Source organism: Coregonus clupeaformis, chromosome 29 (genome assembly GCF_020615455.1).
Source record: "Coregonus clupeaformis isolate EN_2021a chromosome 29, ASM2061545v1, whole genome shotgun sequence".
Taxonomy (NCBI): domain Eukaryota; kingdom Metazoa; phylum Chordata; class Actinopteri; order Salmoniformes; family Salmonidae; genus Coregonus; species Coregonus clupeaformis.
In genome coordinates this window covers 21418475-21444341 of record NC_059220.1, presented here as the reverse complement: position 1 = coordinate 21444341, position 25867 = coordinate 21418475, and the positions used below count along the sequence as shown (strand labels likewise).

The window sequence follows — 25867 nt, the reverse complement described above, 5'->3', positions numbered from 1 at the left end:
TAGAGTGGCCAGACGGAAGCCACTCCTCAGTAAAAGGCACATGACAGCCCGCTTGGAGTTTGCCAAAATGCACCTAAAGACTCTCAGACCATGAGAAACAAGATTCTCTGGTCTGATGAAACCAAGATTAAACTCTTTGGCCTGAATGCCAAGCGTCACATCTGGAGGAAACCTGGCACCATCCCTACGGTGAAGCGTGGTGGCAGCATCATGCTGTGGGGGTGTTTTTCAGCGGCAGGGACTCAGAGACTAGTCAGGATCGAGGTATAGATGAACGGAGCAAGGTACAGAGAGATTATTGATGAAAATCTGCTCCAGAGTGCTCAGGACCTCAGACTGGGGCGAAGGTTCACCTTCCAACAGGACAATGACCCTAAGCACACAGCAGGACAACAGAGGAGTGGCTTCGGAACAAGTCTCTGAATGTCCTTGAGTGGCCCAGCCAGAGCCCGGACTTGAACCCGATCGAACATCTCTGGAGAGACCTGAAATAGCTGTGCAGCAACGCTCCCCATCCAACCTGACCGATTTTGAGAGGATCTGCAGAGAAAAGTGTGAGAAACTCCCCAAATACAGGTGTGCCATGTTTGTAGTGTTATACCCAGGAAGACTCAAGGCTGTAATTGCTACCAAAGGTGCTTCATGAAAGGGTCTGAATACTTATGTAAATGTCATATTTCCGTTTTTATTTTTTTATATAAATTAGCAAACATTTCTACAAACCTGGATTTGCTTTGTCATTATGGTTTATTGTGTGTAGATTGATGAGGGGAAAAAAAAAATCATCAATTTTAGAATAAGGCTGTAGCTCCTGAGTGGCGCAGTGGTCTAAGGCACTGCATCGCAGTGCTAACTGTGCCACTAGAGATCCTGGTTCGAATCCAGGCTCTGTCGCAGCCGGCCGCGATCGGGAGACTCATGGGCGGCGCACAATTGGCCAGCGTTGTCCAGGGTAGGGGAGGGAATGGCCGGCAGGGATGTAGCTCAGTTGATAGAGCATGGCGTTTGCAACGCCAGGGTTGTGGGTTCGATTCCCACGGGGGGCCAGTATAAAAAAATAAATAAAAATGTATTCACTAACTGTAAGTCGCTCTGGATAAGAGCGTCTGCTAAATGACTAAAATGTAATGTAAATGTAACCTAACAAAATGGGGGTCTGAATACTTTCCGAAGGCACTGTAAATAGTGAAGAGAACTGACCCAAATATCGACCCCTGTGGTACACCTTTATGTACTTCAAGAAATTCAGACTTAACCCCATGAATCACCAGGGCCTGAGTTCTGTCACTAACATAATCATGAAACCCAGACCCGGCACCATGATAAATTGACTAAGGGGGCAGTTGAAATCGGCAAGGGGTCTACTTTTTGAGGGGTTCTTGCATTGGAATTATATATTTTTCTGCTTATATAATCACGCTATAGGCATACCACATTAAAATAAACTTAAAATGCAGAGACTCTGAGATCACTGAGTGCTTTTGAAATCTCTGCTGCACTGTATCAGCACAACGGGCAGTGCCCTACAGCTAGTCCGTTTTGGTAATGAATATAGGCTACAAGATACAGTAGATAGGGCACCTATTACAAACAGCCTATGTGAATACAGCCGTTCACACAGCTGTCTTACCAAAATAATGCAAACTAAATGCTGAAAGTAGTAGCCTAGTTATTCACGCATGCAAACAAGAATACTGAATAGCAGTTTGGCTTAGAATACTGACACAACTGCAAATGTGACCAGAACAAAACAGCGGTACCAAGTAGTAGGCCTAGTAAACAAAATATCAGATTGATAAAGACATGACACAATCTATATTTAGGCTAGTAAACGCTGTAAACAAAAGGTGAATGGAGATCCAAATAACCAAAACATAGCCTACAGCCTACTACAGTGAGATGCAGCCATGCACAGCTGTCTTGCTAAATAAATCGGCCTACAGGCTCGCATCAAACATGGAAAATCATGCCACTCGCTCATTAATTCAGCCACACATTGTGATATGGCACAATATACTTCTGTGAATTAAATTCGACCCATGTAATCAATTAAGCAATGCCAGCCTACCATAAACACGTCTCCAATTCGTACAGTTCCATTTACAGCAATGAAAACCAATAGGCTACCAAGTCAACCATAATAGAATGTAGCCTATCTATTTCTATGATGAAACATACCGATATGTAGCTATATCCATGGGCGTCACATGGGTTCTTGCATTGGAATTATATTGATTTCTGCTTATATTACGCTATACCACAATTAACATAAAAGTTCAACAAATGATTTTGACCAAGAAGTGAAAGGTTCAAGGGTTGAAATCTCACTGCAATCTATCAGCACCATGGAGAGCGCCCTACACACTAAACCAAGATTTTGATTAAAAAACAACCAGCTAGATTGTTTAAATCCTACCTCTTCAAAAGAATTGCAGCTTCCGTGATGCTCTGTGGAACTTCCTGAGTAATCAATTATTCCATTCTCCCCAAAATCTTCTTGTAAGACCCCCTCAAATGTCAGTTGGATTAGTTGAGCTTTCCTGTTTGTCTTAGAACCAGCAGTGGTTGCACCTTTTTCACATCTAGAAAATCATGGTTCTCTGTGAGCACATGGTTCTCTGTGAGCACACAGGACCTCCACCAATGACAGCATCCAATGTGCTAAAGAACTGTCTTTTACACTTAGTCTCTTCTCCTCTGTCCTACTGTACTGTCCACCACGTCCTACTGGAGCTGGTGGTGGTGTGTCAGTGCCACTGGCACTGCACTGTGCCCAAATGGCTTCGAACTCGCTGTCACACCTCAGCTTCTCGACACACTCCAAAGCACTGCGGACCACTTTGATTCCAGTGTAAAGATCCATTGCTTTTGCCTGGAGTAATTTGTTTGGAGGGTCGAGAAGACTGAGGATTCTGTGCACCATGGTGGCTGTAAACTTAAAGCCGGGGTCCGTCACCGCCTTCAGCAGCCCTGTAGCCTCGAGTCTTACTTCTGTGTTGTAGGAATGCATGGTTTTTTTCTGCTTTTTATGGAAACCCAAAGGAGTCATACCTAACTGCCCAGTGGCTTTCCATAGCCCCCCTACACACACCGCGGCATACCCTGTCCACAGCTAAATGAGTTTTTAAGTGCAAAGTGTATTTATGAAAAATTCCAATCAGGTTTTCGTGCCCACCACAGTCCAGAGACAGCCTTAGTTAAAGTGGTTAATAATCTTAGAGCCAACACAGATGCCAAACAGCACTTTGTACTTGTACTCTTAGATTTAAGTGTTGGAGTCGAACACTGTTGAACATGATGTCCTTCTGGACAGACTGGAGAGGTGGGTTGGCCTCTCCAGTTCAGTTCTAAATTGGTTTAGGACCTATTTAAACGGTCGGGAGTTTTTTGTCACCCTTGGTGAACATAACTCAGAGAAATACATACAGTATCACGTGGCATTACAAAAGGTTCGATTTTGGGTCCAGCACTGTTCAGTTGATATATGTTACCCCTTGGCAGCGTTATCAGAAAGTACAGCATTGATTTTAACTGCTACGCAGACGATACACAAATTTGCATTTCTGTGTCACCAGAGGATTTTAGCTCCACGGATAAATTATTAGACTGTATTAATGATTTAAATATTTGGATGGCTCACAACTTCCTCCAGCTAAATCAAGACTGTGATGAGTGTGATAGAAGGAGTCAGGCGCAGGAGGGTAAATCACCGAATACAGAGTTTATTCCGTCGTACACAATTAGCGACAACAGAAAACAGGGGAAACCATCTACCCTGGCAATACAAGGTACGGGTAGCTCCAACAATATACAGGCACAGGGGAAAAATCTACCCCGGCAATACAAGGTACGAGTAGCTCCACCGAGCTACACTACTCTCACAATAAACAATCACCCACAAGGACAAGGGGGCAGAGGGAACACTTATACACAGACTAATGAGGGGATATGAACCAGGTGTGTGTAATTGACAAGACAAGACAAATGGAATGATGATATATGGAGCGGCAGTGGCTAGTAAGCCAGTGACGACGAACGTCGAAGCCTGCCCGAACAAGGAGGGGAGGCAGCCTCGGCGGAAGTTGTGACAAAGACAAGACCGAGGTACTTATTGTTGGAGCCAAAGCACAGGGAGAGAATCTGGCCGCACATTTTAATTCATGAAAAATAAAGATAAAACACCAGGTTAAAAACCTGGGTGTTATTTTAGATTCTGAACAACATTTTGAATCACACATTAGGAATGTGGACAAAATAGCTTTTTACCACCTGAGGAACATTGCCAAGGTGCGGCTGTTTCTCTCTCAGGCTGATACTTTTATTACAAGCAGGCTTGACTACTGTAATGCTCTCCTGTCTGGTCTACCCAAGATAGCCATTGGTCAACTGCAAAACATACAGAATGCTGCAGAAAGACCAGACGGAGAGCACACATTACACCGGTTTTAAGGTCTCTGCACTGGCTGCCTGTGAGTTTTAGAATTCATTTTAAGATGCTTCTAATGGTTTTTAAATCAATCCACGATTGTGCACCCCAATACATGTCAGACATGCTTTTAAGTTATGTACCCAGTAGGTCCCTTAGGTCCTCTGGCACTGGCCTTTTAACTATCCAAAAGCCTAGGACCAAGAGGCATGGAGAGGCAGCCTTTAGTTATTATGCCCCCAGACTCTGGAATAGCCTGCCAGAGAACCTGTGGGGGGCTGAAACTGTGGACATATTTAAAAGAGATCATAAAACACATATTTTTAGCGTTGCCTTTCCTTAGGGTGCTTTTTAGTTGTTCAGTTTGTGTCATTCTTTAGTTTTTTATCTTATGTTTGTTGTGTACTAAATATTTCAGCTTTAATTTGTATTGTTTTTTATTTGTTTTTTCCTGTAAAGCACATTGCATTGAATTCCATGTCTGAAATGTGCTTTATAAATAAAGCTTGATTTTATTTTATTTCGATTTGAATTTGATTTGATTTGTGCTGATGCAGCGCAGCAGAGATACAGATTTTATTGCGCCAACCTGTCACGCAATCTTTTAAACTTTTTTAGCTACAGTACCAGTCCAAAGTTTGGACACTCATTCAAGGGTTTTTCTTTATTTTTATTATTTTCTACATAAATAACACATATGGAATCATGTAGTAACCAAAACAGTTAATCAAACCAAAAATATTGTATATTTAAGATTCTTCAAAGTAGCCAGCCTTTGCCTTGATGACAGCTTTGCACCCTCTTGGCATTCTCTCAACCAGCTTCACCTGGAATGCTTTTCCAACAGTCTTGAAGGAGTTCCCACATATGCTGAGCACTTGTTGGCTGCTTTTCCTTCACTCTGTGGTCCAACCCATACCATCTCAATTGGGTTGAGGTCGGGTGATTGTGGAGACCAGGTCATCTGATGCAGCACTCCATCAATCTCCTTCTTGGCAAATAGCCCTTACATAGCCTGGAGATGTGTTGGGTCATTGTACTGTTGAAAAACAAATGATAGTCCCACTAAGCGCAAACCAGATGGGATGGCATATCGCTGCAGAATGCTGTGGTAGCCATTCTGGTTAAGTGTGCCTTCAATTCTAAATAAATCACTGACAGTGACAGCAAAGCACCCCCACACCATCACACCTCCTCCTTCGTGCTTCACGGTGGGAACCACACATGCGGAGATCATCCGTTCACCTACTCTGCGTCTCACAAAGACACAGCGGTTGGAACCAAAAATCTCAAATTTGGACTCATCAGACCAAAGGACAGATTTCCACCGGTCTAATGTCCATTGCTCGTGTTTCTTGGACCAAGCAGGTCTCTTCTTATTATTGGTGTCCTTTAGTTGTGGTTTCTTTACAGCAATTCGACCATGAAGGGCTGATTCACACAGACTCCTCTGAACAGTTGATGTTGAGATGTGTCTGCTACTTGAACCCTGTGAAACATTTATTTGGGCTGCAATTTCTGAGGCTGGTAACTCTAATGAACTTATCTTCTGCAGCAGAGGTAACTCTGGGTCTTCCTTTCCTGTGGCGGTCGTCATGAGAGCCAGTTTCATCATAGCGCTTGATGGTTTTTGCGAATGCACTTCAAGAAACTTTCAAAGTTCTAGAAAAGTTCAGGATTGACTGACCTTCATGTCTTAAAGTGATGATTGACTGTCGTTTCTCTTTGCTTATTTGAGCTGTTCTTGCCATAATATGGACTTGGTCTTTTACCAAATAGGGCTATCTTCTGTATACCACCCCTACCTTGTCACAACACATCTGATTGGCTCAAACGCATTAAGAAGGAAAGAAATTCCACAAATTAACTTTTAACAAGGCACACCTGTTAATTGAAATATATTCCAGGTGACTTCCTCATGAAGCTGGTTGAGAGAATTCCAAGAGTGTACAAACTGTCATCAAGGCAAAGGGTGGCTACTTTGAAGAATCTCAAATATATACAGTGGGGAGAACAAGTATTTGATACAGTCCCGATTTTGCAGGTTTTCCTACTTACAAAGCATGTAGAGGTCTGTAATTTTTATCATAGGTACACTTCAACTGTGAGAGACGGAATCTAAAACAAAAATCCAGAAAATCACATTGTATGATTTTTAAGTAATTAATTTGAATTTTTTTGCATGACATAAGTATTTGATCACCTACCAACCAGTAAGAATTCCGGCTCTCACAGACCTGTTAGTTTTTCTTTAAGAAGCCCTCCAGTTCTCCACTCATTACCTGTATTAACTGCACCTGTTTGAACTCGTTACCTGTATAAAAGACACCTGTCCACACACTCAATCAAACAGACTCCAACCTCTCCACAATGGCCAAGACCAGAGAGCTGTGTAAGAACATCAGGGATAAAATTGTAGACCTGCACAAGGCTGGGATGGGCCACAGGACAATAGGCAAGCAGCTTGGTGAGAAGGCAACAACTGTTGGCGCAATTATTAGAAAATGGAAGAAGTTCAAGATGACGGTCAATCACCCTCGGTCTGGGGCTCCATGCAAGATCTCACCTCGTGGGGCATCAATGATCATAAGGAAGGTGAGGGATCAGCCCAGAACTACACGGGAGGATCTTGTCAATGATCTCAAGGCAGCTGGGACCATAGTCACCAAGAAAACAATTGGTAACACACTACGCCGTGAAGGACTGAAATCCTGCAGCGCCCGCAAGGTCCCCCTGCTCAAGAAAGCACATATACAGGGCCGTCTGAAGTTTGCCAATGAACATCTGTATGATTCAGAGGAGAACTGGGTGAAAGTGTTGTGGTCAGATGAGACCAAAATGGAGCTCTTTGGCATCAACTCAACTCGCCGTGTTTGGAAGAGGAGGAATGCTGCCTATGACCCCAAGAACACCATCCCCACCGTCAAACATGGAGGTGGAAACATTATGCTTTGGGGGTGTTTTTCTGCTAAGGGGACAGGACAACTTCACCACATCAAAGGGACAATGGACGGGGCCATGTATCATCAAATCTTGGGTGAGAACCTCCTTCCCTCAGCCAGGGCATTGAAAATGAGTGGTGGATGGGTATTCCAGCATGACAATGACCCAAAACACACGGCCAAGGCAACAAAGGAGTGGCTCAAGAAGAAGCACATTAAGGTCCTGGAGTGGCCTTGCCAGTCTCCAGACCTTAATCCCATAGAAAATCTGTGGAGGGAGCTGAAGGTTCGAGTTGCCAAACGTCAGCCTCAAACACTTAATGACTTGGAGAAGATCTGCAAAGAGGAGTGGGACAAAATCCCTCCTGAGATGTGTGCAAACCTGGTGGCCAACTACAAGAAACGTCTGACCTCTGTGATTGCCAACAAGGGTTTTGCCACCAAGTACTAAGTCATGTTTTGCAGAGGGGTCAAATACTTATTTCCTTCATTAAAATGCGTTTTTCTGGATTTTTTTGTTGTTATTCTGTCTCTCACTGTTCAAATAAACCTACCATTAAAATTATAGACTGATCATTTCTTTGTCAGTGGGAAAACGTACAAAATCAGCAGGGGATCAAATACTTTTTTCCCTCACTGTATATATACATATAATTTGATTGGTTTAACACTTTTTTGGTTACTACATGATTCCATATGTGTTATTTCATAGTTTTGAGGTCTTCACTATTATTCTACAATGTAGAAAGTAGTAGATATAAAGAAACACCCTGGAATGTGTAGGTGTGTCCAAAACTTTTTTATATAGGGACATAAAACTAAAACTGAGGGGGCACTGAACTGAGGGGGCTAAGCCCTCTTTAGTCCCCTCATGGAGCCGGGCCCTATTCTCACATCTCTAACACAAACAACTGGGCAATGGTCGCTAATGTTTTGGGCGACGACAACAGTAGATAGATATTTCTCTGGTGTATTCGTTAAAACAAGATAAATCATAGTTGACTCCTACCCCCATCACCATACAGAGTGGACTATTCACCCCACCTGTGAGAAGGCCAAGCGGGCCTTCATACAGTGAGGGAAAAAAGTATTTGATCCCCTGCTGATTTTGTATGTTTGGCCACTGACAAAGACATGATCAGTCTATAATTTTAATGGTAAGTTTATTTGAACAGTGAGAGACAGAATAACAACAAAAAAATCCTGAAAAACGCATGTCAAAACTGTTATAAATTGATTTGCATTTTAATAAGGGAAATAAGTATTTGACCCCTCTGCAAAACATGACTTAGTACTTGGTGGCAAAACCCTTGTTGGCAATCACAGAGGTCAGACGTTTCTTGTAGATGGCCATCAGGTTTGCACACATCTCAGGAGGGATTTTGTTCCACTCCTCTTTGCAGATCTTCTCCAAGTCATTAAGGTTTCGAGGCTGACGTTTGGCAACTCGAACCTTAAACTCCCTCCACAGATTTTCTATGGGATTAAGGTCTGGAGACTGGCTAGGCCACTCCAGGACCTTAATGTGCTTCTTCTTGAGCCACTCCTTTGTTGCCTTGGCTGTGTGTTTTGGGTCATTGTCATGCTGGAATACCCATCCACGACCCATTTTCAATGCCCTGGCTGAGGGAAGGAGGTTCTCACCCAACATTTGACGGTACATGGCCCCGTCCATCGTCCCTTTGATGCGGTGAAATTGTCCTGTCCCCTTAGCAGAAAAACACCCCCAAAGCATAATGTTTCCACCTCCATGTTTGACGGTGGGGATGGTGTTCTTGGGGTCATAGGCAGCATTCCTCCTCCTCCAAACACGGCGAGTTGTGTTGATGCCAAAGAGCTCGATTTTGGTCTCATCTGACCATAACACTTTCACCCAGTTCTCCTCTGAATCATTCAGATGTTCATTGGCAAACTTCAGACGGCCCTGGATATGTGCTTTCTTGAGCAGGGTGACCTTGCGGGCGCTGCAGGATTTCAGTCCTTCACGGCGTAGTGTGTTACCAATTGTTTTCTTGGTGACTATGGTCCCAGCTGCCTTGAGATCATTGACAATATCCTCCCGTGTAGTTCTGGGCTGATTCCTCACCGTTCTCATGATCATTGCAACTCCACGAGGTGAGATCTTGCATGGAGCCCCAGGCCGAGGGAGATTGACAGCCCGAGTGGCGCAGTGGTCTAAGGCACTGCATCGCAGTGCTAGCTGTGCCATTAGAGATCCTGGTTCGAATCCAGGCTCTGTCGTAGCCGGCGCGACCGGGAGACCCATGGGGCGGCGCGCAATTGGCCCAGCGTCGTCCAGGGTAGGGGAGGGAATGGCCGGCAGGGATGTAGCTCAGTTGATAGAGCATGGCGTTTGTAACGGCAGGGTTGTGGGTTCGATTCCCACAGGGGGTAGGAAAAAAATATATAATAAAAATAATGTATGCATTCACTAACTGTAAGTCGCTCTGGATAAGAGTGTCTGCTAAATGACTAAAATGTAAATGTGTTTCTTCCATTTACGAATAATCGCACCAACTGTTCTCACCAAGCTGCTTGTAGCCCATTCCAGCCTTGTGTAGGTCTACAATCTTGTCCCTGACATCCTTGAAGAGCTCTTTGGTCTTGGCCATGGTGGAGAGTTTGGAATCTGATTGATTGATTGCTTCTGTGGACAGGTGTCTTTTATACAGGTAACAAACTGAGATTAGGAGCACTCCCTTTAAGAGTGTGCTCCTAATCTCAGCTCGTTACCTATATAAAAGACACCTGGGAGCCAGAAATCTTTCTGATTGAGAGGGGGTCAAATACTTCATTCCCTCATTAAAATGCTAATCAATTTATAACATTTTTGACATGCGTTTTTCTGGATTTTTTTGTTGTTATTCTGTCTCTCACTGTTCAAATAAACCTACCATTAAAATTCTAGACTGATCATTTCTTTGTCAGTGGGCAAACGTACAAAATCAGCAGGGGATCAAATACTTTTTTCCCTCACTGTAGGTGTGCAATCTGTAAGTGTCAAACAATAATTAAGTAATAAGGCCAATCAGCATCCAGGTTCCAAACTACCCGATTTATAATAAAACATACACTATATATACAAAAGTATGTGGACACCCCTTCAAATTAGTGCATTTGGCTATTTCAGCCACACCCGTTGCTGACAGGTGTACAAAATTGAGCACACCGCCATGCAATCTCCATAGACAAACATTGGCAGTAAAATGACCTTACTGAAGAGCTCAGTAACTTTCAACATGGTACCGTCATAGGATGCCACCTTTCCAACAAGTCAGTTCCTCAAATTTCTGCCCTACTAGAGCTGCCCCGGTCAACTATAAGGACTGTTATTGTGAAGTGGAAACGTCTAGGAGCAACAACGGCTCAGCCGCAAAGTGGTAGGCCACACAAGCTCACAGAATGGGATCACAGAGTGCTGAAGTGCGTAATGCGTTAAGATATTGTCTGTCCTCGGATGCAACATTCACTACCGAGTACCAAACTACCTCTGGAAGCATCGTCAGCACAATAACTGTTTGTTGGGAGCGTCATGAAATGGGTTTCCATGGCCGAGCAGCCGCACACAAGCCTAAGATCACCATGTGAAATGCCAAGCGTCGGCTGGAGTGATGTAAAGCTATAATACCCATGGGAGTCTGTCTCTTCTTGGGAGGTTCTCTAACATGTTGTCTATGCAGCACCAGGAGGAAGTCCCTCCAATATTGTCAGCTACTCAAAAAAGTTATATTCCAGTAGTTTTTTGGTTTCTTTGTGGGAAAAATTCCACAAAAAACAGTACCCTCCATATTTTTGGAGTGCCAGAAACCTTTTGACCACTTGCGGGTGCATTGTTATTTCTGGGTCAGTAACATATTTTGAGGTGTGCCTTGTAAGAGGCTATATTTGTTCCACCTGTTAGTGAAAGCTTAACTAGTATTAGACCACTTTCTGGAGTCTCTTTGAATGCATTCCCAATGTCTCCATGGTGTGTGTTTCTCTATCTGTGTGTTTATAAAGAAGGCCCCTCTGTAAGCTGCCTTCACATTCGTTTCGTAGTAGATAGTAATTTAACTGGTATGTGGTAGTAATGCCCCATCAATTTAAAATGTATAGGGGGCAGATTTGAGTGGCAGAAATGAAATACTATTATTTAAATACACAAAAATGAATATTTTGTCATTATTTATTTGTTTGCTATGTAATAAATGCATTTTTGCAAAGCAAAGCACTGTCATTCATCATGAGTATCTGAATGTGACTTAAGAATGAGAGTGTTTTAAATGTAAGAATGGATTTCTGTATTATTATTAGGACAAGAAATTATGAAAATAATAAAAACAATAAAGTAAATAAAATAAAAACAAATAATATTATCAATGGGTTATTATAAACCCGATATTGGGTTATAGTTAACCAAACTTTGGGTTAATTAGATAACCCAATGCTTTGGGTGTATTATTTTTACTCAAAGCATTGAAAATAACTAAAAACAAGGTAGGTATAGTGACCCATAGCTGGGTTACCAGTTGGTTTATTTGTAACCCATTTGTTTTTAGTGAGTACTCATACAATTTTGATGAGATTTTATTTATTTTAGGTTCAAAATAAGTATGTCTTCCACTTACAGTTGAAGTCGGAAGTTTACATACACTTAGGTTGGAGTCATTAAAACTTGTTTTTCAACCAATCCACACATTTCTTGTTAACAAACTATCATTTTTACAAGTCGGTTAAGACATCTACTTTGTGCATGACACAAGTAATTTTTCCAACAATTGTTTACAGACAGATTATTTCACTTATAATTCACTGTATCACAATTCCAGTGGGTCAGAAGTTTACATACACTAAGTTGACTGTGCCTTTAAACAGCTTGGAAAATTCCAGAAAATGATGTCATGGCTTTAGAAGCTTCTGATAGGCTAATTGACATCATTTGAGTCAATTGGAGGTGTACCTGTGGATGTATTTCAAGGCTTACCTTCAAACTTAGTGCCTCTTTGCTTGACATCATTGGAAAATCAAAAGAAATCAGCCAAGACCTCAGAAAAATAATTGTAGACCTCCAAAAGTCTGGTTCATCCTTGGGATGTGCACAAGTATAAACACCATGGGACCACGCAGCCATCGTACCGCTCAGGAAGGAGACGTGTTCTGTCTCCTAGAGATGAACGTACTTTGGTGTGAAAAGTGCAAATCAATCCCAGAACAACAGCAAAGGACCTTGTGAAGATGCTGGAGGAAACAGGTACTATACAGGTCCTATATCGACATAACCTGAAAGGCCGCTCAGCAAGGAAGAAGCCACTGCTCCTAAACCGCCATAAAAAAGCCAGACTACGGTTTGCAACTGCACATGGGGACAAATATCGTACTTTTTGGAGAAATGTCCTCTGGTCTGATGAAACAAAAATAGAACTGTTTGGCCATAATGACCATCGTTATGTTTGGAGGAAAAAGTGGTGTAGCTTGCAAGCCGAAGAACACCATCCCAACTGTGAAGCATGGGGGTGGCAGCATCATGCTGTGGGGGTGTTTTGCTGCAGGAGAGACTGGTGCACTTCACAAAATAGATGGCATCATGAGGAAGGAAAATTATGTGGATATATTGAAGCAACATCTCAAGACATCAGTCAGGAAGTTCAAGCTTGGTCGCAAATGGGTCTTCCAATGGACAATGACCCCAAGCATACTTCCAAAGTTGTGGCAAAATGGCTTAAGGACAACAAAGTCAAGGTATTGGAGTGGCCATCACAAAGCCCTGACCTTAATCCTATAGAACATTTGTGGGCAGAACTGAAAAAGCGTGTGCGAGCAAGGAGGCCTACAAACCTTACTCAGTTACACCAGCTCTGTCAGGAGGAATGGGCCAACATTCACCCAACTTATTGTGGGAAGCTTGTGGAAGGCTACCCGAAACGTTTGACCCAAGTTAAACAATTTAAAGGCAATGCTACCAAATACTTATTGAGTGTATGTAAACTTCTGACCCACTGGGAAGGTGGTGAAAGCAATACAAGCTGAAATAAATCATTATTTCTACTATTATTCTGACATTTCACATTCTTAAAATATAGTGGTGATCCTAACTGACCTAAGACAGGGAATTTTTACTAGGATTATATGTCAGGAATTGTGAAAAACGGAGTTTAAATGTATTTGGCTAAGGTGTATGTAAACTTCCGACTTCAACTGTACATGGTAGGCCTACTGCTGGCAACTTTAGCATATTCTGCAGTTTTTTTTAAGCCCTGCTTTTAACCATAAGACATCAAGCATCTCCACAGAAATGGATAGCATATAGCCTAAGGAGTGCATGGTGACAGTGATTGTGTCTGTTAAAACCTCTACTGGATCAGTGTCCCGAAATCGGGACAGTTGTTGCTCAATATGCGATAATGTGACTAGAATGACATTGTAAACAACAGCCAACCTTCCGGGACATAGACATGTCTTATATGGGAAGAAGGCTTACATTGTTGTTAATCTAACTGCAGTGTCCAATTTACAGTAGCTATTACAGCAAAACAATACCATGCTATTGTTTGAGGATAGTGCACAACAGCAAAACACTTTTATCAAGGCAACAGGTTTGATACATTCACCTCTGAAGGTAAATAATGTACTTACACTACCGTTCAAAAGTTTGGGGTCAGTTAGAAATGTCCTTGTTTTCATAAGAAAAGCAATTTTTTTGTCCATTAAAATAACATCAAATTGATCAGAAATAGTGTAGACATTGTTAATGTTGTAAATGGCTATTGTAGCTGGAAACGGCTGATCTTTAATGGAATATCTACATAGGCGTACAGAGGCCCGTTATCAGCAACCATCAGTCCTGTGTTCCAATGGCACTTTGTGTTTGCTAATCCAAGTTTATCATTTTAAAAGGCTAATTGATCATTAGAAAACCCTTTTGCAATTATGTTAGCACAGCTGAAAAAGGTTGTGCTGATTAAAGAAGCAATAAAACTGGCCTTCTTGAGACTAGTTGAGTATCTGGAGCATCAGCAATTGTGGGTTTGATTACAGGCTCAAAATGACCAGAAACAAATAACTTTCTTCTGAAACTCGTCAGTCTATTCTTGTTCTGAGAAATGAAGGCTATTCCATGCGAGAAATTGCCAAGAAACTGAAGATCTCGTACAATGCTGTGTACTACTCCCTTCACAGAACAGCGCAAACTGGCTCTAACCAGAATAGAAAGAGGATTGGGAGGCCCCGGTGCACAACGGAGCGTCTGAGTGTCTAGTTTGAGAAACAGACGCCTCACAGGTCCTCAACTGGCAGCTTCATTAAATAGTACCCTCAAAACACCAGTCTCCTCTAGCCACACCCAGGCCTGATTACTGCCACACCTGTTCTCAATCAAGGAATCACTTAAATAGGACCTGCCTGACAAAGTGAAGTAGACCAAAAGATCCTCAAAAGCTAGACATCATGCCGAGATCCAAAGAAATTCAGGAACAAATGAGAAAGAAAGTAATTGAGATCCATCAGTCTGGAAAAGGCTATAAAGCCATTTCTAACGCTTTGGGACTCCAGCGAACCACAGTGAGAGCCATTATCCACAAATGGCGAAAACATGGAACAGTGGTGAACCTTTCCAGGAGTGGCCGGCCGACCAAAATTACCCCAAGAGCGCAGCGACGACTCATCCAAGAGGTCACAAAAGACCCCACAACAACATCCAAAGAGCTGCAGGCCTCACTTGCCTCAGTTAAGGTCAGTGTTCATGACTCCACCATAAGAAAGAGACTGGGCAAAATGTTCCAAGATGAAAACCACTGCTGAGCAAAAAGAACATTAAGGCTCATCTCATTTTTGCCAGAAAATATCTTGATGATCCCCAAGACCTTTGGGAAAATACTCTGTGGACTGACGAGACAAAAGTTGCACTTTTTGGAAGGTGTGTGTCCCATTACATCTGGCATAAAAGTAACACTGCATATCAGAAAAATAACATCATACCAACAGTAAAATATGGTGGTGGTAGTGTGATGGTCTGGGCCTGTTTTGCTGCTTCAGGACCTGGAAGACTTGCTGTGATAAATGGAACCATGAATTCTGCTGTCTACCAAAACATCCTGAAGGAGAATGTCCGGCCATCCGTTCGAGACCTCAAGCTGAAGCGAACTTGGGTTCTGCAGCAGGACAATGATCCAAAACACACCAGCAAGTCCACCTCTGAATGGCTGAAGAAAAACAAAATGAAGACTTTGGAGTGGCCTAGTCAAAGTCCTGACCTGAATCCTATTGAGATGCTGTGGCATGACCTTAAAAAGGCAGTTCATGCTCGAAAACCCTCCAATGTGGCTGAATTACAACAATTCTGCAAAGATCAGTGGGCCAAAATTCCTCCACAGCGCTGTAAAAGACTCATTGCAAGTTATCGCAAACGCTTGATTGCAGTTGTTGCTGCTAAGGGTGGCCCAACCAGTTATTAGGGTGTAGGGGGCAATCACTTTTTCACACAGGGCCATGTGTGTTTGGATTTTATTTTCCCTTAATAATAACAACCTTCATTTCAAAACTGCATTTTGTGTTTACTTGTGTCATCTTTGACTAATATTTAAATTTGTTTAATGATCTGAAACATTTAAGTGTGACAAACATGCAAACAAATAAGAAATCAGGAAGGGGGCAAACACTTTTTCACACCACTGTACATACGAGAGGAGTAGTGCAAGATACATCAACATTATTAAAGCGACTAGTGTTCCATTTCTTAAAGTGACCAGTGATTTCAATAGGCAGCAGCAGCTTTCATTCCAAATATCCATCAATCAATCAAGACAGGAAAATTCTCTCACGGCCCCTCTGCCCCAGGCGACCACCTAAGTACTCCAGATCAATTTATAAATCTTTATCAATGTATTTTAAGTTATGATGCAATTGAATATACATGAAACCCATCGGACCCTCCTGTGGATTCTCTCTGTCCCTGCCTAGACCCAATATCCCTAAGCATCCACGAAAAAAACAAAAACATCTGAGGTCCCCACATGTACCCAACAACAGAAAACATAATTCTTCAAAAAATTTATACAGAAAGAATATGACACAAATTATGTATTACATATGTATATAAACATGTATATAAATCATTGAAAACACTGGTATGTAGTCCACTACACTGCATCTCCTCAGCAGTGTCGACTTTCAATGTAACGTCGATGATGGAATCTGAACATTTCCACACCTTCCTTGTTCCACTTCCTCCAGTCCATTCATATTGTCCATGTTTGAGTATTTGAATCCCACTCTACACATCCCCATATACTTCTGGAAGAAAAGAAAACACCAACCAGTATATTTTGCAAAACAACACATGCAAATTAAAACATCAATATCAAAAATAATATAAGAATGATATATAAAATGAATCACATTCCATTTCGATCAGGAAGTCCCCACCTGCTTATGACTTCTTTACACAAAAACTTGGCAACCGATTGAGCGTCTTTTCACTTGGTTGGACAGGCCTCCGGCCATCGTGAAAATCTATCCACAACCACCAGCATGTATCTTTTCCCTTCAACTGGTTTTATCATATCAACAAAGTCGATAACCAACTCACGCATAGGACCTCTTGGTGTACGAATGTAACCAAGAAGAACAGTCACACCCCTGCGAACATTATTTTTCAGACAGATTGTGCACCTGCCAATGACATAGTCAACCTGTTCAAGCAAATATGGTGCCCAAAAACCATACTCCTTTGTGATCTTTCTCCTAACCTCCCCCTTTCCAACATGAGCTAACCCAAGTGCTTCCTGAATCATCAGACCTAATAGGTCTAGAGGCGCTACTATCAACCCCTCATGGTTTCTCCAAAGACCAGTAGAATCTTTGACGGCACCTCGGTCTAGCCATAACTGTTTGTCGATCGTAGAAGCAGCTTCCTGCATCAAAATCACATCCTTAAGCGTACTTTTTTCTTCCAAGTCCACTCCATGAGTGACCAGAAAAACCTTGCCCATTTTGTCCGCTCCTGTGACGGCTTTTGCAGCTTCATCAGCAGCTTTGTTCCCTTGTGTGACTTTTGACACATCTGTTTTATGAGCTGCACACTTAACTATCACTATCTCTTTAGGCTTCATCATAGCATGCAACAGTTTCATTATTTGCGCATGATGTTGTATTGGAGAACCATTCGTTTTCTTAAACCCTCAACCTTTCCACACTGCTCCAAACAAATGACATACACTATGTGCATATGCTGAATCAGTATATATCATCACTCGCTTTCCTTCTGCTAACAAACACGCTTCTGTTAGCCCCACAAGTTCAGCAAGTTGTGCAGATGCAGGCTGTGGTATTACTTCAGCCTTTTCAACAACAAATCCAGTTCCTTTGGCTTTAACTACTGCATAGCCAGCACACAATTTATCTCCCACACGATAACAAAATCCTTCAATTTGTGGTTCAATCCCTTGGATTGCTTCATCTTTCAATGGATACTGATTCTTCCAAGGAGGTCTGGCTCCTGGTGGAAGTTCAACTGTCACCCGTTGGGCTGATTTCACAAGTCCAATATCGGTAGATAACATTCTGGAACTTGTTGCAACATCTCCTCTTTCATAGGGTCTGAATCCATCTTCGCACTGCAAATAGATTCATGTGTCATCCGTACAGCTTGTGGCTGGCCTTGTCCTTGAGCCGAAATCATGATTTTGAGAAATCGCTGATCTTCACTCCTCCAAATCGCCAAATTCTCTTTCATCGGTACAAAAACAGTTTTCTCTGCTTCTGTCATCATTTCTCCTATTTGCTTCTGCTCATAGCCTTCAGAAACCAACAAGGTCACATGTGGCACACTCTTCTCAATCTCAAATTCTTTATCCAGATAATCGTCTGTGTTTATCTTCATAGCTGCTCCTTGTGGTCCTAAAATTATGCAACATGAGCTGAGTTGAACTTTCTTTGGTTGATGACTCAACCATTCCTCTGAGTTCGATTAGGCAGCATTCTTGAAATACTTGAGCGTACAATGAAATGGATATTGTGGAAGCCTCACACCTGGCATGTTTGCCACAATGAATTTCTCCCATATCTTAGCCTGCTTCAAAAAATCTGCACTGAGATTTCCAATCCAAAATACTGAAGAAGAATCCATCTCTGTCGTCATCAACAATTGGTAAACCTTTTCTTTTGGCACTTCTACCAGACAGCCGTCTGGCGTACATTTTATTGTACAGTTCAATCTACACAATGCATCTCTTCCCAACAATGCAATAGGTGTATGTTCCGATACCAGTATGGGTATTGTAGTTTTCTGATTTTTATAGCAGAGCTCAATTGGTTCTGTAAGAGGAATCAGCTGTTTCACTCCCTCAAATCCGATTGTCCTAATTAGTTGATTGGACATGGGAAGATGTGTAGCATCTTCAGGCCGAACACAGTTGAAAGCAGCTCCGCTATCCGCCATCACCTCCAATGGTCGGTTGTTTACTTTCACTTCAATTGTTGGATCTTTTTCCGGTCCTGACGCTACCAGCTGACACCCCCCTTTCGGATCTTCTGGGCACCTCTAGAATCCTTGCTCCGGGCCCCTATAAGGGTTCACCGGTCCTCCAGATGATCTTGACTGGCCCCTGTATCTTCCTCTGAAATTCCCTCTGGTGTTTCCTTCTGGCCCATTACACTCACGGGCAAAGTGACCAACCTGTCCACAATTATAACACACTTCTGAAGATTGCTGGAAGTATGGCTTAAATCTCCCTCCTCTTCCTTAGCCTTCTCGTCCTCTTCCTCTCCAATTCTGTGTCTGTCCAGAAACTGGCTGTGGATATGAAACAACTGGTCCCACTAGTGGTGGCTGGTACAATTGCGGTTGGACCTGGTTCGGTTGAAGCTGTGGCAGTGATTGTTGATTTGGTGAACACTGATTCTGCATAACCAAAGCCTGTTTCTTCTCCTTCTTGTTCTCCACCAGTTGTATTTGATTGAGTTTTCTGAGAGTTTCTTGGTCCTGTTCTTTCTGGTTGTGTTCCTTTTTCCGGTACAGATCCACTTGATGGGCTATATGATCTGTATAGACACTTTTTGTCATGCTTCCAAGTCCAACCACCTCTGCCAGTTTGCTCCTTACTGGTGAGGGCAGTCCCATCTGCAGTTTAGCTCGCAAAATTGACTGCTCTATTTGACTCACATCTGGATCATTTCTGGTAATATTTCTCCACGCTTGATGAACTCTTGACACATAGGCTCTCAGATTTTCTTGTTGTCCTAGTGGGTCAATCAGAATGTTGTCAGGATGCACATTTGTTGGAAGCGTATCTTTCAGTGCTCGCCACAGCCGATTTCTACTTGCAGCTAACAACTCAGGATCATTCACCGCAGTCCCCACATATCGATTAAGTCCAGGTCTCTGAAAAATGTCTTCCATACCTGGAATCCCAAGGAGATTAGCCAAAAGTCTCTTAATGTCTCCTATGGCAGACTGTGTTCCCACCGTAATTTCTTCCAACTTAGAAATCCAAGGATATGCTCCCTCTTAGGTAGTAGGCAGCTTCTCAAGTATATCTGACATATCGGTATTCTGCAAAGGCTTATACTCCAGGTTCTGTCCTCGAATTATCACTGGCTTCATCTTCTTACTTGTGTTCCCTTTTCTTGGCCTCAATATGTATTTCCTCTCCAATTTTTGAGATTCTTTTTTCAGCAGTTTTTCCTTCTGTATCTTCAGCTTCTTGAGTTGTTTTTCCAATTCTCTTACTTCTTCTAAATTATTTGCCTTATCCAAGCATGATATGCATCGATCTATATCTCTTTCTATTTCTTCTGTGCTAGTCATTGTAGAATAAAATCCTCTTGAACATGAAGCACCTTTAATCTCCAAATCTTCATCGCTGTCTTCATCTTGACTTTCATCAGAGCTCGGATCTCTTGTATCCTTCTCCTTCCAACTTCCATCACCCCTTCTTTCCGCTCTGGCCAACCTCTGTATGATCACAGGGTCATATCCACCCATGATCTCTTCTGAATCACTCTGATCATCATCATCATCATCTTCAAATTCCATCCTCCTGAACCTCACTTTACCCTTAGTTTCCAGACGTTTTCTTACTTTTGGAGTTTGGATTCATCTTTATGGTCGTTTCTGCTTGTCCTCTTTCTATTATTCGTTCATCTTCATCTCTGATGCAATAATCACCCTCCTGAATGATCATTGGAAGCTGAGGATAGACGTCCTTAAACTCTATTTTTTCCTCGTAAGGTGGGGGCCTTTTTGCTGAATCCGTATGTGAGAAAGGTGTATTGACTTCTGCCATTAGTTTTTCTGTTACCTTCGCCTCTTTTGCCATTTTCTCATTTGTCTCTTTTATCTTTTGTATCTTTTATCAGTTTTTTTTCCCTCATTTTCAAACAATTTAAGAACCCCCAGCTCTCTTTGTCTCTTTTCTTTACGTTGTTCCCCTTTTTTCCCCTTCTTTTGATCCGCCTTATACGTCGACACAAGCACTTGCATTATCTTGATGATGTCTGGGTTAAGAGTCCCTTCCACTGGCCATGGTTGTTCAATGTCAGGCCAACGTTTATTCAATTTTCCAGATAACCTTGTCATTGTAGAATGACAATACCATTATCTAGAGGATTACTATTTTGTACTACGTCAACAGGAGTAATTACTTTCATAGTTTTGATGTCCTTTTTCCCCATTGTAACAACTCTTTTATATTCCTTTATTGTGAATTATTTTATTATTATTATTATTTTAAACCAATTAATTAGTAAACCCAAAAAACTTTAAGCTATGTAGCTTTTCATTCCCTCCCTTTTTTAAAATTATTATTATTAATTTCTTAATTAATATTTTTATTTATTTTTTTATTTATTTATTAATTATTATAATTTATTTATTTATTTGTATTTATTTATTTATTTTTATTCTACCAAGTTATTGATTAGTGGCAATCTTACCACATCCGATCAGGAAAAGTAAAGGAAACTAGTCAACTTCAGAGCAATCAAAAAAGAAAGACCTGCAATCCAGCAACACTACAGAACCCACAAACCAATTGCTTAATAAGCACCCAATCACCTTAATTTTACAGAATAATCTCAGTGCTGGATTTCCAACACAACTCTAATCAAAACAACTCATGCACAAAAAAGAAAATTGCAATTCTCAATTACATCAATTGATCAGTCTGTTGCCAAGTCCCTGCTAAATGGTCACAACATGAAATATTCTATGCATACACAATGTATCTATTATATCCTGTAAGGGAAAGTATGTTTGTGGATAGAACAGTACTGGCCTTAATTGGACTGGATCCGGGGAAGCACACGCTGTCGCGTGACGCACTGGTCAGCACCTCCTCTCTCTCTGTCTCCTCCTCCTCGTTTCTCACATCACAGAAGAACAAAAGAAACAGACAAGAATTTAGTCTTTTATGCACTCACTTGGTTATTTCAACCATACAATACCCTTTTAGACATACCTATGTTCACATTCGCGCTAAGAAATAAGCAAACAGCTTAACTCAGGAATATTATAAATAGCGCAACTTTTCTCTAAGTCAAACAGCAGACAGACCAGCTGTCCCTCCGTTTTTTCCAACACAGACAAACAGTAACACTGAACAAAATGCACAAACCAACACAAAACATAGAACACAAATCCTACTTAGAAGTTTCTTATCTTCACTTATTCTAATCTGCAGATTTATAGTTATTTTCTTATCCATTACAAATCATCTCTATACAATCATAACGTCCTCCCGGGGGGCTCATATATATATATATTTTTTTAACAATGTTTAAAACGAATCCTCTCTATACAATCATAACGTCCTCCCGGGGGGCTCATAGTTTTTTAACAATGTTTAAAACTAATCCTCTCTATACAATCATAACGTCCTCCCGGGGGGCTCATAGTTTTTTTACAATGTTTAAAACGTTCTCTCAAATGGAGACTCATAAGGTTTTAACCGTAACGTCCTCCCGGGGGGCTCATATATTTTTAACAATTCTGGAAACGTTCTCTCAAATGGAGACTCATAAGGTTTTAACCGTAATTAACATATTTCCTTACAAAAAACTAAAACCCCTGTTCTCAACCAAAACATATATATGTATATATCTCTAACATAAATCTTATCATAGCATGAGTCGACACAGCTGGAACACAGCAGAGACCTCTTTAATTTTGTGCAAACACACACACTGTCATTCCCTCACACACACATAAAAAGAATGCATTCATTCATACGGTCCTTAAAAGCATGCTTACGTCGCTCCTATTTCCTTTATATTCCTTCCTAAATTTCTACTACCTTGGGTTGCAGATATTCAATGAGAGGCTACATCGTACATATACTTTGTCAACTATATTCCGAGAGGTAACATGCAATTGAATATATATTGTACAATCTCACAGTTCCCAGAACTGACCCGAAAGTCAACCTAGTGACTTTCCTAGGATTTGCGGCCCATCTTAATGATCGCCTCATTTGAGGGCTTCCGTAGATCAGCGATGTCCTAACAGTATACTTTTTTCCTTATTTCCTTGTCTTATTCCTTCATTCTATTCCTGGACACTCTTTTAATTTTATTCAAGCCAAATATCCCTGTGCCCAGTGTTATCAATTCCTATAGACACTCCCCCCTGTTTGCGTTGTTTTCAATGCAAACAAATTTTGAAATTTAGAACGGATTGTCATCCCACAGCAAATAACAGCAAGGCGCACACACAAGTTCTTTAACGGTACATCCCCTCAACGCACACACACAGCCACACGAACTGACCAGCGCCCAAAGTTGTGAGAAAGCTCACCTTATCTGCCGGCCTCTGTAGCGGGAGTCAGCTCACAGCCCATGATGAAACGCTGAACAGACGCAACACGTCCCAAAAATCCTTGTCGCCAATTAATGTGGTGTCGAGACAACGATGCTGATATGCTGTGTAGACAAGAAATCCGCGGACACTGTACTTGATTATAAAGGTTTATTATATCAAAGGTTCCAGCGTCAATTTACAGATTTCTGCAGATATCCGGAGAACAACTAACCCAATCTAAAAATGATTATTCTCCCAGTCCTTTGTTCAAACATGGTATTTATCCTATGTAACATAATATGGGTGTTTTGAATAGACCAATCCCTGGCTTCCACATATCCAAGTCTCCTCTGTTTCAGGGGGCCCCTATAGTAATGCTTTCCAGATGTTTTAGCAAGGCAAAGTAAACTTCATCTAACACACCATTTGCAAACGTCAGCCAAAATTATAAACTGTTCAGATACTACAATAGCTAACATACTTAGCTAGCTGAATAGCGTTTACTAAAATGGGTAATAATTTAACCTTTGTATTATTAGCAGATTGCATTATATTTTAGATCTCACCAACTTTTACAGTTCTCTTACCTACGAAAAAGAATGCTAGAGCCACTGTAACTTTACTGTACTGTTACCAGCTGATAGTCCAGGAGAAAGTTGGAGAAGGTTTGCTAGCTAGCTAGCTACAGTTCTGTCTCAACCGTGCACTGTCTGGACGTCGCTCTTTTTTCCCCAGGTGGTTGGCTGAGTCAACCATTGTTCGAAATATGGAGGGGTGCGACGTTATAGGCTGTGTCCTTCTTCCAAAGAATGAGAAGCTATACATGACTGGCTTTTGAAACATGGACATGGAGATGGTGATTGGAAATGGTTGACAGCCTAACGTGCGCCAAAGCCATGCTCTACCAACTGAGCTACAGAGGACCTGGAACTGTGCTATGCATGCCTAGTGCAAACCTCAGTACTGTGGCTTTCAATCCATAGCTGCTGGTATTACAACTAGATGAAGTCATCTTTAGATGAAGTCATTTATTAATGTATGGTTAACATCGTACACTTTTAGTTTTCTCCAAGTGGTTTTGAAGTGTACATTATTTATGCACCCTTTCCATATGACCAAGCTGTGCTAAATGTATCAATGTTTTTGATGTCTGCAGGATGGACCAAGTTTGGACTGCTGACCCGGGCTCTGACACATAATAACCGCAACATCAGCCACCACACCACATCACAGCAGCTCACTCCTATGAGCAGCCATGAGGTCAGCCAACCCAAGCAATCCCGTCTGGCAGAGGTAAGTGCTGTGTCACATACTGTGTCCCCATTTTTTGTGTACTACGTCATCCAATTGTGTATTACGTATGATATGGTACAAATTCAATTTGTACAATATGTTACAAATTTGTTGTGCTTAAGATCCCATCTTTAACTTCCATGGAGCACAAGTCATAAACTCACACACACCTACACACCAAGTTCCCTGGAACAGTCGCTTGAACCAGTAAGAGGTGCGCTCTTCCCGGGCAGGCAGGGCCGGATTAAGAAATCATAGGCCCTGGGCCACCACACATCATTTTCTGTAAACAAATCTGTGCACCAAGATGCAATTCAATGCGTGGCACATTTACTTTTGAAGAAAAAGCCCCTTTATAATAAAGCCATGTTTGCCATGTGGCATAGGCTACAGTTGAGCAGAGGCATTTTTAGGATTTCCACACATTTTTTTGGTGCAAATAAATCAGCCTTTTAAAAATGCATTTCATGCAATTCGTCATTTACATGGCAGAAGACAGTAGCTGAATATTTTTTAATACCACACAAATGACCGGAATGAGTGGCTCCTCTGACACTGAAAAACTGAGATCAATCTGGTCTTGAATTCAAACAAACAATAGCCCAGGCCAATGAAGCGACAAACAGATTGTACAATATTAGGAAGCAATATACAGTTGAAGTCGGAAGTTTACATACACTTAGGTTGGAGTCATTAAAACTAGTTTTTCAACCACTCCACAAATGTATTGTTAACAAACTATAGTTTTGGCAAGTTGGTTAGGACATCTACTTTGTGCATGACACAAGTAATTTTTCCAACAATTGTTTACAGACAGATTATTTAACTTATAATTAATTGTCTCGCAATTCCAGTGGGTCAGAAGTTTACGTACACTAAGTTGACTGTGCCTTTAAACAGCTTGGAAAATTCCAGAAAATGATGTTAAGGCTTTGGAAGCTTCTGATAGGCTAATTGGAAATCAAAAGAAATCAGCCAAGACTTCAGAAAAGAAATTGTAGACCTCCACAAGTCTGGTTCATCCTTGGGAGCAATTTCCAAATGCCTGAAGGTACCACGTTCATCTGTACAAACAATAGTACGCAAGTATAAACACCATGGGACCACGCAGCTGTCATACCGCTCAGGAAGGAGACGCGTTCTGTTTCCTAGAGATGAACGTACTTTGGTGCGAAAAGTGCAAATCAATCCCAGAACAACAGCAAAGGACCTTGTGAAGATACTGGAGGAAACAGGTACAAATGTATCTATATCCACAGTAAAACGAGTCCTATATCGACATAAACTGAAAGGCCGCTCAGCAAGGAAGAAGCCACTGCTCCAAAACGGCCATAAAAAAGTCAGACTACGGTTTGCAACTGCACATGGGGACAAAGATTGTACTTTTTGGAGAAATGTCCTCTGGTCTCATGAAACAAAAATAGAACTGTTTGGCCA

At 41.6% G+C, this 25867-nt stretch overlaps 1 protein-coding gene across 1 annotated transcript in view; it reads left to right on the top strand.

Annotated features, from left to right (window-relative positions):
* LOC121544292 (potassium voltage-gated channel subfamily H member 5-like) overlaps positions 1-25867 on the top strand; it is a 165597-nt gene that overhangs the window by 77648 nt on the left and 62082 nt on the right. The window contains exon 6 of the mRNA XM_041854203.1: positions 24294-24430. Coding sequence (XP_041710137.1) covers positions 24294-24430 — 137 coding nt within the window. The remainder of the gene's footprint in view (positions 1-24293; positions 24431-25867) is intronic.